At 40.1% G+C, this 13,903-nt stretch overlaps 1 protein-coding gene across 5 annotated transcripts in view; it reads right to left on the bottom strand.

The window, feature by feature from the left end:
- Positions 1 to 13,903, bottom strand: part of CDK8 (cyclin dependent kinase 8) — a 90,009-nt gene that overhangs the window by 39,547 nt on the left and 36,559 nt on the right. For 4 of the 5 annotated variants that reach the window (XM_064172266.1, XM_064172257.1, XM_064172238.1 and 1 more), the window contains 2 exons: positions 10,874 to 10,984; positions 7,779 to 7,919 (listed from right to left, as the gene is read on the bottom strand). In XM_064172266.1, the coding sequence (XP_064028336.1) occupies positions 7,779 to 7,919; positions 10,874 to 10,984 (252 nt within the window). Of the gene's footprint in view, positions 1 to 7,778; positions 7,920 to 10,873; positions 10,985 to 13,903 lie in introns of those variants that run through there. The other variant, XM_064172276.1, reaches the window with a different exon arrangement.

Below are 13,903 nucleotides of genomic sequence, written 5' to 3'. Positions count from 1 at the left end.
AAAGCTACAACAGTGAAAGAAATCTAGTATAGTCTGCCCACCAGTTGATGCATTTATAACCCCCAAGTTTCACAGACTTATGGAATGGTTTGGGTTGGAAGGGACCCCAAAGATCATCTATTTCCAAACCCCCTACATTGGGCAGGGACATCTTTCACTAGACCAGGTTGCTAAAGGCCTCATCCAATCTGATCTTGAACACCTTCATGCAGAGGGCATCCATGACCTCCCTGGGCAACCTGTTGCACTGTCTCACCACCTTTTTCTTCCTAATATACAGTCTAAATCTACCCTCCTCAAACTTAAAGCCATTCTGTCTTGAACTGTCACTACAAGACCTTGTAAAAAAATCCCTTCTGAGCTTTCCTGTAGGCTCCTTTCAGGTACTGAAAGGCTGCTACAAGGTCTTCCCAAAGCCTTCTCTTTTTCAGGCTGAACAGTCTCAGTTTCAGCCTGTTCCCATCACAGAGGTGCTCCAGCCCTCTCGTGATCTTCTTGGCCCTCCTTTCAACCCACTCTAATATTTCAATGTCCTTTTTCTGTTGAAGGCACCAAAACTGGATGCAGTACTTCAAGTGGGGTCTCACAAGAGCAATGTAGAGAGAGAATCAACCCCGCTTGTGCTGCTGGTCACACTGTCAATGTAGCCCAGGATACAGATGCCCTTCTGAGAGGCAAGTGCACACCACCAGCTCATACTGATTTTTCAATTAACCAGCACCCCAAATCCTTTTCCTCAGGATGGGTCTCAAGCTACTAATTGTGCAGCTTATATTTGTGCTTGGGATTGCCCTGACTCAAGTATAAGACCTTCAGCCTAGCCAACACTGGACCCAGTACTGACCCTAATTCAGGCAGGACTCCTGCTATTTGAAAGATAAAACCAGTTCTGTGATTACAGAATTGTTTTCTGCTCAAAGGTGGTTACAATTTGATGATCCAATGGAAATACATCTTTCATTTTACAACTAGGCAGCTTCCAGAACTTTTGGGGATATATGACCTTTTTCCTTATGAGAGGAAAATGACACCATGTCATCCCACTCATTATGCTGCTGTCAAAATATACTGCAAAAATTTCCACCTTTGTTGCAAACATTTTGTATTTTACTGCTTTCTCCACGTTGCTCCTTATTCCCTATGTGCTCTTCGACCTTTCACATTCTTTTAACACACCTGCTCCCACTACTCCCCTGTCCCTCAGCTTCTCTATCAATTTGTAATGAGCTGGATTTTAGATTTTGAAAAAGCAGTAAGTTAATTTTTCATAAGAATTCACATGGTTCAGATATATTCACAGAATCACTGAGGTTGGAAGGCAGCACGGGACATCAGCTGCCAACTTGCTGAGGGTGTGTAATGTGTCCCACTGTCCAGGTTCAACAGCACTGAACCAAGTATAAGCCTTTGGGACGCTCCACTAGTGACTAGTGTCCACATGAGCTTCGTGGCACTGATCACAGTCCTCCCAGCCCATGAGTTTGGCCAGTTTTCAATCCACACTGCACTGTTCACTTCACATACCTAGTCTATACTTCAATAATTTGTCTACAAGGATGATATGGAATGCAGTGTTGAAAGCCTTACTCAAGTACACAACACTTACTGCTCTTCCCTAATCCGAGATAGTCATTGAAGGCTTTCAGGTTAGCTAAGCATGACTTCCCCTTCATAAATCCATGCTGACTACTTCCAATCACCTTCATATCTTTCAAATGTTCTGAAATGGCTTCCATGAGAATTTGATCAACCACTTTCCCAGTGATCAAGGCAAGAGTGACTGGCACATAATTTCCCATAACATCCATCCTGCCCTTCTTGAAGACTGGAGTGACATTTGCTTTGCCCCCCCCCTCACACATCTCCTCTGATTGCTATGACCTTTCAAAGAGAGTGGACTCACAATGATGTGCTTATATGAAGCAAATGATTTTATAGATTCCCTTCAGGATTCTCCACAGTGAATTCAAAGAGAAGCTTCCTGGTTTTCTGATTGGAAGGCTGAGGACACTGCAGCAATAGAATCTGTATTTCTAGCTTGAAATCTGCATTTGTACAAAGTTGACAGGCATTAAATCAATCAAGAGCTCGACCAAAGTCATTGCCAACAATAATGTTCAAAAAGAAAGCAAGACAAAAGGATTCTCATTTGCACAGCAGCTTAAGAAAGATAAACAAAATTAAAAATTCACCTGAAACCACAGACAAGAAAAAGGGAAGCTTCTTTGGGGTTTTGGAGTGGATTGGTTTCTTGATTTGGGTTTAAGTCACTGGCATGAGCATCAAATACATAGTCTTCATAGCTGCTTCTTACCATATCTACACCTCAACCACTGTTTTGAAACATTGATCTATGATTATAAAAAGATGCTCAGAAAGGCAGGAGAGGGAGTAGTCATGCTCCCTGTAAGCAGGAGCACTAAAGAACACTAGATAATGTTATTTTACCTATAGAACATTCAGAATTGTAGCAAATACAATTAACAGGAAAGCATGTTATTACAGCCAATGCAAGAAAACAAGGTTCTGGCAGACACATTGTTCTTCTGTGATCCCAGGAAAGCACACTTACATAATGAAAAACACCTTGGAAATGAAAATCTTGGGAAATACAACAGCTGGCAACCAAAACAGTGATTGGGGTATTTGGCTTTTATTCCCTTTTGAAAGCAAATCACTAGCAAGTCATTACAATATCTTTTGGGAAATAATGTCCCTTATCTTTTCATATACTTAAATAGGGTGGAAGACCACCCAGCTTTTAAAACATGCTAGTTTCTTTTTGGTAATGTGCACAGGTTTCCCTACAACTCAATTTTAATTAATTAGGTTCATTGCTTAAAATGACCTCAGTTTTGTAAAGTGCTAGGCCAGGACAAAAAGGTACTCTTCTATTTCTGAAGTAATCCTTAAATACTGAGGGAGACATCCCTGGATTCAAGAGACTTTATGTGAAAAATGGTAAATTGGCAGGGGTAAAAATTACATATACTTAACTTTGTTTAAAGCACATACTTAGTGATTCATAGCCAGAGCCTGGAAAACAACTAAGATACTGTCTATTAAAAACCACCCTGGCAGTGGCTTCTCCTCATGTATTGTTAAAAACATATTTAATGTTCCTGCTAACCCCAAATCTGGCACCAGGTATCCTTGGGAGAACTTCATCTCGCAGAAAGCTACATTTCCACTGTTTTAAAGCTTGTTCACCTGAACACTTACTAAAACCCAGTGCCCATCCCACAGCAAGAGTTTAACTGAGCTGCACGCTGTGGTAGCACTAGCTCACAAATAGTCACACCCACGGTAACACAGTCCCAGACTACCGTGAACATGAGTGTTACTGATAAAGGCTAAAAGATTGTCATTCCTTTGGCAAGAGATAAGAGGAGGGAAATGAGAAGCAGGAATCTAGCACTGTGTAGCTTATTTCCATACCTGGTATACCAAGTGGCAATTCATCTGTTCAGCACCCACTCACACTATGCACAAAAAAATAAGGGAATTCAGACTGAAAATCTGGGTACAAAACATGTTCAGAGTGTCAACAGCACTACTACAAGAGCTGTGAGATACCCTCTGGGTTTTTGGTGTTTGTTTGTGGGTGGTGTTTTGGTTAGGTTTTTTTTTGTTTGTGGTTGGTTTGTTTGATTAGGGTGATGGTGGTAGTAATGCATTGCTGTAGTACACAGACACTTAATTTCAGTGCAAAATCTGTCATTAAACTGGAGACTCATCTTACAGTCACTACACAAAGCCAGTGAAGAGGAACTCCTCTCTGAGCTGAGACTGGATCCATGACCACTACAAACTAGAATTAAGATGCACCTTTAAATGCTAACAGGGCATGGCAGAGAAGTTGCTGTACCAGGCAAAGCTTTATCATGTGCCCATTCCTTGAAATCTTCCAAACACACTGCAAAGCCAATGCTTTCTTTTCTCTTACTGTTCTGATTTCAGATTGATGAAAACAGATCTATGGACAATCTTCTGCTTACAGTAATTTTTAGCGTGGAGTAAGAACTTGGAGTAAAGGCAGAAATACATCATAAAGTAGGAGAACTGCTAGAAAGTCAGCAAAATGCAGTATGTGTCAAGCATGCCTGACAAGAGAGTTCAAAATTATTAAAACTATAATTGATGCATTTTGTGGTGATTACATGAAGTGTCCATATTTCCTTCCTGCTATAGTCAGAGCATGAATAAACAATCTGCTTTTAGGAAATTCAAAAAAACCTGAAGACTATGCAAGTCCAATCAGACTTCTTTTTTAATTGGCATTTATTTGTGAAAACTTTTCCTGGTATGTTTCAAAGACTGTAAAGAGTTAACCCTCCTGGGGTGGTCTGCATGTGACCTCAGGTGTAGCAGTTAGTCCACTTTCACTTCCTGTCTAGACCCCCTATGAAAACAAAGGAACTGCCTTTTTCTCTCCCTCTCTGACCCCCCTGCCAGCAGCACCCTGGTTCCTGTTGCTCCTTTATCATGTGGCCACCCTACCACATGGTGGGACAACCACCTCTTGAAGCTGCCTTGATCCATTGACATCAATCTGGTTGGATTTATATTTTGTATCTTGCTTCCCTTCCCTATAGTATTTTTGTAACTCCCCTTACCTTAAATACTTCTATTTATTGTTAAAGTTTTTCTTTTAACTTCCACATCAAAGCAAGACTATTCTTTGGGTGTTTTACCCTTTTTTACTCTCTACATCTAATTCCTGATCTCTCCAAAGGGAGGAGAGGGGAAGGCATGCTATTACTGTATTTTTCTGTTAAGCTTTGAGCCCCTGGAAGCTTAAACTAGAACCAACACAAAGGCTTATGGAAAAAGCTAGCTACTCAAGCACAGGAGCATTCAAAGATAATAAACACAATCAACACCTCCCTTGCTCTGCTGAAAATGGTGAATTTGCTTTCATGTAAGCAGTAAAACAAAACAACAAAAAAAAAGGAGTTAACTGTTTAAGTAATTACGTTACTGCTAAGACCGCTATTACTTTCCTCTGTAAAAGACAAACCATGACTAGAAAATAACACAACAGACAATAATTGTCTTGCTACAGTTGCTGTTTCATGCAGAACACACTCACTGAAACAGAGTCTTACATGAATTAAGATTCCTCAATTCCATTGTTATGAAGACAAATTTCAGTCCGAATTTAAGTTGTACTGCCTGGCTTGGAGACGCTAGCAAGAAGAGAGTCAGATTTTGTTTCTGACTACAGAAGTCAAGATCTGAAAAAAAACCTCCAAAATATTAATTGTCTACTTAAAACCTAACTTCATTAAGAAATCTTAAAAAATACAAAACTGAAAATCATAAAATTGCACTTAGATGGAATACAATTTCCTTCCCAAGAGATGAGCTTTCTTGCCCTTAAAAAAAAGTCATATCCTATGCAAGAGATGTAGCAAAGAGGAGCTTTTTCTGCCAAAGCACTATATTCTTTAGCTTCCTTACACTCCCCCAACCACCCCCACTCTTAAAATAGCCAGTATACAAAATGAAGGTGAGCATATTACCTAAGCAACTGTGTGTGTTTATCTGTACAGATCTAAACCCAGAAGAACATGCAGAATTACAGCAACACCAATAATTTTAAAGGCACATCAGATAAACAATAAATCTGATGATCCAATAAAGAGTTAAAATTGATGATTTCTCGACCAATATTCCTAAAGGCTAATAATAAAGGTATCTTGGAACAGAAACCCACATCTAAGAACAAGCATTAATCTCAATTATTTTGCTTTCAATCAGCACATACATGCTACTGAAGGCCCAACTTGCAAGCTTAACTTTGCACCAATACTCCCTTGTCTTGCTACGATACAGCACTAGGGAGAATCTTTTCTGTCGCTCAGGTTATTCCCAGAGATCCTGGTAGGAAGAAGAAAGTATCTAACAGATAAAATTCTTTCTTGTCTACTGCATGAAACACAAGCCTTCAAAATTGAGCTCAAACTGAACGGTTTCAAAATGACAAACCAGAAGCTTTCCACAGACGAGGCAGCACAGGCAGTCCCTGCACAGCTTTTATAAGATTCTCACCAACATGGCTTGACAAGGTTCCAGTGGGAAGACCACTCTCTCAGTCTCTGCCTCAAGCTTTTGGTCTTCTCCTCAGATTATCAAGAGATAGCCAATTGTGATGGTGGTTTTTCTGCTGGAAGAAAACTTCATGCTGGACTGAGACCACCAACTCATTTCACATAGGTCAGAAAGCAATATGCTAATAGTTTCTCACAGTTGCCAACTTAAACTGTATTTGAGCTACAGACCTAGATGTGAAAGGCTCTGTAATAAATTACCAATCTCCTGAGCCATCCAGTTAACACCAAGCTATGAAACTGTAGAAAGTAAAGCATTAGACAAATTTAGGCTTTTGGTGACAGGTCATATGTTTTCTGTATGCCTCTTAACAACATACTGAAGAGTAATATTGTAGGCAGAATATTACAGTAAGACTTCACTTATTTTTTCTAAGGAAAGTGTGTCTAAGTTGTAACATGCACTATGCATTTCTACACTGTGTTTTGCTCCAGTATTTCAAGAGTCATGATAAAGCCACAATTCATTTTACTTTCTCCCCTGGTACTTATGCTTTTGTTCCAATTTCAAAAGGAGTAAATTAGAAACAACAGCCATACTATTATTTTAATAAAGGAAAGCATCATTGTGTTTCATCTCTGAAAATGTTATTTATTTATCAAAGCTAAATCTTTTCCCATCAGTTTAAAAAGAGACTGGCACTCTACAAGAGCATTATTGGGCATGAAAATAAACGACAAATAACTAGTCATTGTCTTCATCTCCAGGAACTCTATGAAAGCTATTTCAAAGACAGAAAAGTGGCTCTGGAAGAGTAACAAGGAAGCCAGCCTAACTGCACCAAGCATAGAACAGCACTGGTAATATTGACTCAAGAGAATTAAAGCTCAAACTAATGATACACTCATGCACTAATGAAATTTCAGTAATTAAAAACAGTATACAAAGATAGTGTCACACTTTGATATCTTTTTTTTTCCTTCTTTTTCAACTTACTTCTAAGAATAAGAGCTACAGACAACTGGGTCAGGAGAACAACCCAATTTTCAGATGACAGAACCAGCCCAACCAGCTATGGGCATAGTTCAAACACGTAAGAATTGCTAGATTCACCAATTAATAGTACTTGCTGGTTAAGAAACATTAACTCAGGTTCAAAATGAGCAGCGTATGCTGTAGTTTGGATAAATGTTAGCTTATCAGCAGAATACTTTAAAAATGGCATGGTTATAATCTGAGAGATTACAAATCTTAGGAGAAGATAATGACCTTCAAAAATTACTTTCATAAGTAGGACTGACAATTTTAGGGAGTTCTTACTGTGTTGGGAGTTCTTGATAGCCAATCATCCTCTCCCCCACCTACACACGTGCTGCATATAGTTACTTATCTTCCCTGCAGTGATACTACCACAGGCATTTTCTGTACCTCAACATGCCTGTTATTTAAACAAACACTTTCAAAAATAGTTTCTTTAGTAAAATCAAAGAAAACAGCCATCTGATACACTTTGCTGTCATAAGCATATCAGACCATAGCCAGTTTGTTTTTTTAATTCTCTCTACTAATCAAGGCTGTCTGACTGCAGCATAAAAGTATATATTTATTAATAAATGCCTTTAGCACAAAGATTTCTTTCCCAGCAATTTTCCACCAACAAAAAAAACCCAATCCTTGCCTTCAAATGTCATCCCAGTGCTAAAACCCATCGCAGATCCACTTACCAAATCCCTGTGTAACACCCAGTTAGCATGCAGGTAGTGAATACCATCTAGGATCTGATACAACAGTGACTTCACCATTCCCCGAGGTAACTGAACTGGTTTCTTGTTTGCTTTAGAAGCCCTGTGAAACTTGATTATGTGCTGTAAAGGGGAAAAAGAAATAAAAACAAAGTGTGATATTTTTGATGTATGGCATTACACAAAAAGATAGCCAGCAATTCCTTACACAGATTTTTTTTTCTGAGCTATCATAATTCATTTTCAAAACTGGACATCTGCACCTGAAGTACTAGAAAATTAATACTGCATGAGGTAAAGCAATCACTGTCCCAAGCAAAGGTCTCAAACACTGAATCGGTTGTAGCTGTGGCTTAACTATGGTGGACAGTTAAGCCCTACAGAGCCACTTACAGTGGGACAAGGAATACAAAACCAAATGCAACTGTCAAAGCAAGTTGCCTTGCAGAACACTGATCTTGGAGGTTTCAGGAGCAATTTTATTTGGGGCTTCTCTTTGTTAATATAGGCTGATATCTTGCATATGGCGGTAGTGTTGGACAAGTACATTACCTAATCCTACATCATTTAACTTCTAGCTTTTCTCCTGGAGTAATAATGACACTAAAACTCTGTTGGGAGTTTTAAACACCTAAATTAGAAGCCCTGACTTATTCCTTCTTTATTTAAAGCACAATACTCCAAAACCAAAAGCTATTGACAGAACAAAGCAATAAATCTGTCCACCTGGAAGCCAGCCACCAAGCCAGTTGCAGGAAAAAAGAACACTTTAGCCATTGCAAGTGTACACACAGGCAATGTCATCTAACAACAATGACCGAGTCCAGAAGGGTATGTTGTCTTAGCACTTCAGTCCCAGGTGACACTAACTTCAATAGCACAAGGTGTGTCATGGTCATGGTAACCACTTACATATTTGTCTCCTTTGGAGAGAGAAGTGATTTCTAGAACAAACTTTTTCTGCATTCTATTTTCCGTAACAGTTCATCTTTTTGTGGTCATCGAAACAGCCCTGATCTCATCCATCCTTCTGACACCAAACTTCCCTCACGTGCTCTTACTACATTCCTCAACTTTCATATTCCAGGTGTCGATTACCTCAGACCCCTGTGGGAAATAGCCTTTTCTCTCTTGCTGCAGCTCAGCTCCATACAGCCTGGCCTCCTACGCTGCAAGTGTCACTCTTGGCTTTTGTGGGAGGAAAAGGTAAAAATGGAGCTGTGCAGAGAAGGTGGAAAGGTGACAGCCCCATCAGCAAAGCACCATGAGCATACCATCCCTCAGCCTGAGACACAAGTTTCACCTCCTCTTACCTCCCACTTCCACTGACTTGAACAAAAAATAACATTTGTGTGTAGTGTCCAAGGAAGAAAAAGTACATCATGAGACAAGCAGAAAGATGCAACTTGTTTATTCCTGCTCTAATATACCCTGTGCCTTTTTCCCAGCCTTAAGACCTGTTGTGCCAGATATGCTCAGTGCTGGAGGACTGGTCTGTACTAGCTCTCTGGGGCACAGATCCAGCTCAGCACTGTAGTCTCTTGCATTCAGACACAGCGAACAACCAGGAACTGGTACAGCTGGGAAGGTCTAGAGTTTATACAGGCAAGTAAACACAAAGGTCAAAATGGTCATTTCTAAGTTACATATACACAAGACGATGTTTCATTAACAAAAGCACTTCTGTGCTGATTTTGCTTAAGCATGAAACAAAGTAGAAGGGTGTAAACACAAGGACAAGTCACTACCAATCACAATCATCCAAACACAAAGCCTTGCACCATACTTTAAAACAAAAATACCCCCCACACTCAAACATCCTTAAACTTCTGTAGTTCACCATACCATAACATGGGGGAGCATTAAAAACAAAAAAAAAAGAGAAGAATGTGTTTGTTCTTTTCTCCACATGAAAAAAAACTTTAGTGCAGTTCAAGATTTTTGATTGCTTTTGTACATCAACCTTTCAGCTGTTCTGTAACTCTTTTTCCCTCTAAGTGGATTTTGGTTACAAAATCTCAATATCAACCATCAGAACTTCCAAGACAAATTTAAACAGGAGAAAGTATCTCCAACTCAGCATAGCTGAAGGAGAAATTGACACGTTAGCTCTTAGGAAAACACTGAATTACTCCCAAATATATGGAATATCATTTCCAATAGAAAATAGCTGTACTGTGGTTTGTGCAGTCTGTCTAAACTACCTGCAGAGTAAAAGCCAACTCTCATGACTTGTATAGCAAACGTCAAAATTGCCATCTCATTCCAAATGACAACTTTTTGTCTTCTTTGACCCTTCTTAATGTCTTTTAAGGGTAGTAGTACAATACTTGTTTCATTGAAAGCAGTGCTCAAAATGTATGTCAGATTGGAGGCACACACATACCATTTTTTCCCAGGCAAATCAAAGCTGTATGGTATTACAGCTTCCTGAAAATACTACTTCAACTTTTTTAAAGTAGTCCAACAGATGTTAATCTTGTATATCCTTTTACTCTGATTTAATATTGGTGTCTTCAAACAAGTTTACTTTGTCTCCAATGTTCATATTTTAAATCTGGATCTTCTAATTATGAATAAACACCCTTCCTCCCAAATATAGAAAATCTCAGCAAATAAACTGAGGTAAAAAGCTCTTCCCACTGCAACGTATTCATTAAATCTCTATCATATACACTGATATTATTCTACATGCTGCATGTATTCACAGAAGACATGCCAGGTAACTGAAACTCTAAACTGCCCTATTCAGCCTGTAAGTTGGTCAGTTTTGAAAGGGAATCCACCAGCATAATTACATTTGCCTGCCTCGTACTTTAGCTATAGTGGATGATCATATCTGCATTTATTTTACTAGATTTCTAGCTACTAAGAGCTGAAGGCACGTTTTATCTTCTTAAAGAGGTCACAGATTAACTGTGTAGTGTGCTTACCCAACATTTTCAATTGATTTTCCTTTAGTAGTGAAAATGTTTCCAACAGAGTAAGAAGTTTTAAAACAGTCCATTTTTTTCTGACCTTGTCCCTTTTCTGCAAGCGAAACCCTAAGCCTGACACCTACAAACAATTCACCTTACCCAAAGGTCATGCTCAGCGTAGTCGAAGAGAAGCCACACTTTCCTGTCAGCATGAGAAAGAAACACCTTTTGCAGAGAAATGACATTTGGATGCTTCAGCTCCCGCAGCAACTGCAAAAGAAAGCCCACAACAGTTATAACTACACATCTAGAGCTGTCAAAGGGCTAGAAAGATGAATACTTCAATAGTCTTTGCTACATACTCTACAATACCAACAATAGAAGGCAAAGGCAAAGAAAACAGTACATTTTTTAAAATGAAGGAACCAGTCATTAGTTTGAATCCAAAGCTGAGAGCAAGTCATAACCCCCTTGGGGCATTCACTAAAAGCTGAAATCTGTGTAAACCCCACTAGCATCTAGGATCAAGGCACCACGCAAACAGCCAGCTGTGGCATCTGTCCTTTCCCATAGGCTGCAATCTTCAATAGAGCTATTTGGGCTACCCAATTTTCTCCTGACTCACAATTACCTGAAATCTGTGCATTTTGGTTGCAGTCATTCAGGGCTCAGTGGGATGACTCATTTAGAGCTTGTCAAAGCAGTCAGGCATTGTAAGATCAAATCACCTGATCTACAAGGTCACTACCTACCTACAGAATAAGATCCAACCCCCTCCCACAACAAATACTACACTAGTTACTGCACTCTTCGAAGCCATCTATGAAATAACACTCATTTCAAGAGAAAACTAACCCAGATACACAAAGGAAGTAATTCACTTGTGAGCTTCTGCACTGAAATGATCCACAGCACTAGCAGCAGAGCAAGCACTAGCAAAAGGAACACAGCTAGGAGCAAAATCTTCTTTCAACAGCAGTGAGCTATTAGGCCAGCTCAGCTGCTTTAGCAACTCCAGCTTCAACCTTCAGCAATATGGAAACATAGCTGAGATACAACACAAGAAGTGAACACAGGCACCACCAGTCTGTTTGAGCTGTACTGGTCCTTGTACAATCATACTGCACTCACACAATTACCAAGAATTAAAAACTTTAGCCAAGAAAACTATTGTAATTTTGGCTACCCAAATAGCAGTACCAAACTACTACTGTAATTCTGGCTACTCAAGACAAACTCTCGCCCACTCAAGTATGCCAGAAATTGTGACATTTTTCATTAAAAGTTAGGGTCAGTTTGGTGTTGTTTTGGGAGTTTTTGGGTTGTTTGATTTAGGGGGGGGGGGCAGGAAGAGTGATGTTGGGTTTTTTTTTTTGTTTCTGGGTTGTTGTTGTTGTGTTTGGGTGGGTTTTTGGTTGGTTGAGGGTTCTTTTCATTGCTGTTTTATGGTATTTTTTTAAGCCAAGGGAGATATGAACTATTTGATTACAGAACAAAAAGTTAACATTAGTACTGAAATTAAAATTGTTTTCAGTAAAATATAATTTCTCTGCTACATAATAGAGGAAACAAGAAAAAACATTCTCTCTCTCACTCACTCTCCCTTTTCTTTCTTTCTCTGATTTGTTTGAACCACTCTCTCTTTAATAGTATCATCTTGGTATATGACCTCGTTTGTGTCTTAATTTCACTCACGAGAATATTCAAAAAAGAACTGCATCTCCTTCCCAACCTTCAAATTGAGACAGAGTCAAGCTCTTAATAGCAAATGAAGTATAGAGGGTTTAAGCACACATTGTGCCACTCCCTACAGCAAAGGACTTTCGGTTAAATCAGTGTCAATTCATAGATTAAAATTACACTAACATTTTGCTGAATTGACTGTCCCCAGAAGAGTACACAACAGTTCAGCAGCTAGGTGCCCATATTAAAACTTTACCAGACTTCATGTAGCCTGCTGACACATGTACCAGACACACACTATTTTCCAACAGAAGAGGCAGATATTAGTCAGAGCTATAGAAAATAGTAATTTTCCCATTCATCACCTCCTGTCCCTTTTCAACTCAATCCTACTCCTTATTACCTGGGTAGCATCTATCGCCAACCTCTTCACAGCAAATGCAGTTCCCTGAGAATGCAACACCAAAGCTGGTCCAGAACATGACACAAAAATTAAAACCTCCCAGTAACACAGCAGACTAGTTCTCTTTTTTGTACAGCGTGTGGCCATCCAACGAGACCTGGACAGACTGGAGAGCTGGGCACAGAGGAACTGAATGAGGTTCAACAAGGACAACTGCAGAGTCCTGCACTTGGGAAGGAATAATAAACTGCACCAGTAAAAGCTAGGAGGTGATCTGCTGCAGAGCAGCCATGTGGAGAGGGACCTGGTGGATAAGAAGTTAACCATGGCACAGCAACGTGCCCTTGTGGCCAAGAAGGCCAATGGGATCTTGAGGTGTATTAAGAGAGTATGTCCAGCAGATCAAGGGAGATTCTCCTTCTCCTCTGCCCTGGTGAGACCTCATCTTGAATGCTGTGTTCAGTTTTGGGCTCCCCAGTTTAAGAGGGAGAGGGATCTGCTGAGAAGGGTCTAGTGGAGAGCGACAAGGATGATTAGGGGACTGGAGGGCATGCCTCATGAGGAGAGGCTGAGTGACCTAGGGCTTTTTAGTCTGGAGAAGACTGAGAGGGGATTTAATAAATGATTATAAACATCTGAGGGTTGTCAGGAAAGGAGGAACAGGCCCTGCTCACTTGCTCCCTGTGATAGGACAAGGAGCAATGGGTGTAAGGTGCAGCATAAGAGGTTCCACCTCAACACAAGGGGAAACTTCTTTACTGTAAGGGTCACAGAGCACTGGAACAGGCTCCCCAGAGAGGCTGTGGAGTCTCCTTCTCTGGAGACTTTCAAGGCCTGTCTGAATGCATTCCTCTGTGATCTGTGTTATATAGTATTGTCCTGCTCTGGCAGGGGGGTTGGACTCGATGATCTTCTTGGGTCCCTTCCAACCTCTAATACCCTGTGATCCCGTAATCCTGCAGACAGATTCACAGCATTCCTCTTGGTCTGCTAGAGGACAGGCTGCTCCTCTTGTCTGTTTTCAAATCCAGACAGTAGCAAGGTACAAGGAACTGAGCATGCATTTCCTACAAGCAATACAGCCACGACCAGCCACATGGGTA

This window comes from Pogoniulus pusillus, chromosome 3, assembly GCF_015220805.1.
Source record: "Pogoniulus pusillus isolate bPogPus1 chromosome 3, bPogPus1.pri, whole genome shotgun sequence".
Classification (NCBI taxonomy): domain Eukaryota; kingdom Metazoa; phylum Chordata; class Aves; order Piciformes; family Lybiidae; genus Pogoniulus; species Pogoniulus pusillus.
The sequence above is the reverse complement of the archived record's forward strand: the minus strand, read 5'-3'. Positions and strand labels throughout refer to the sequence as shown.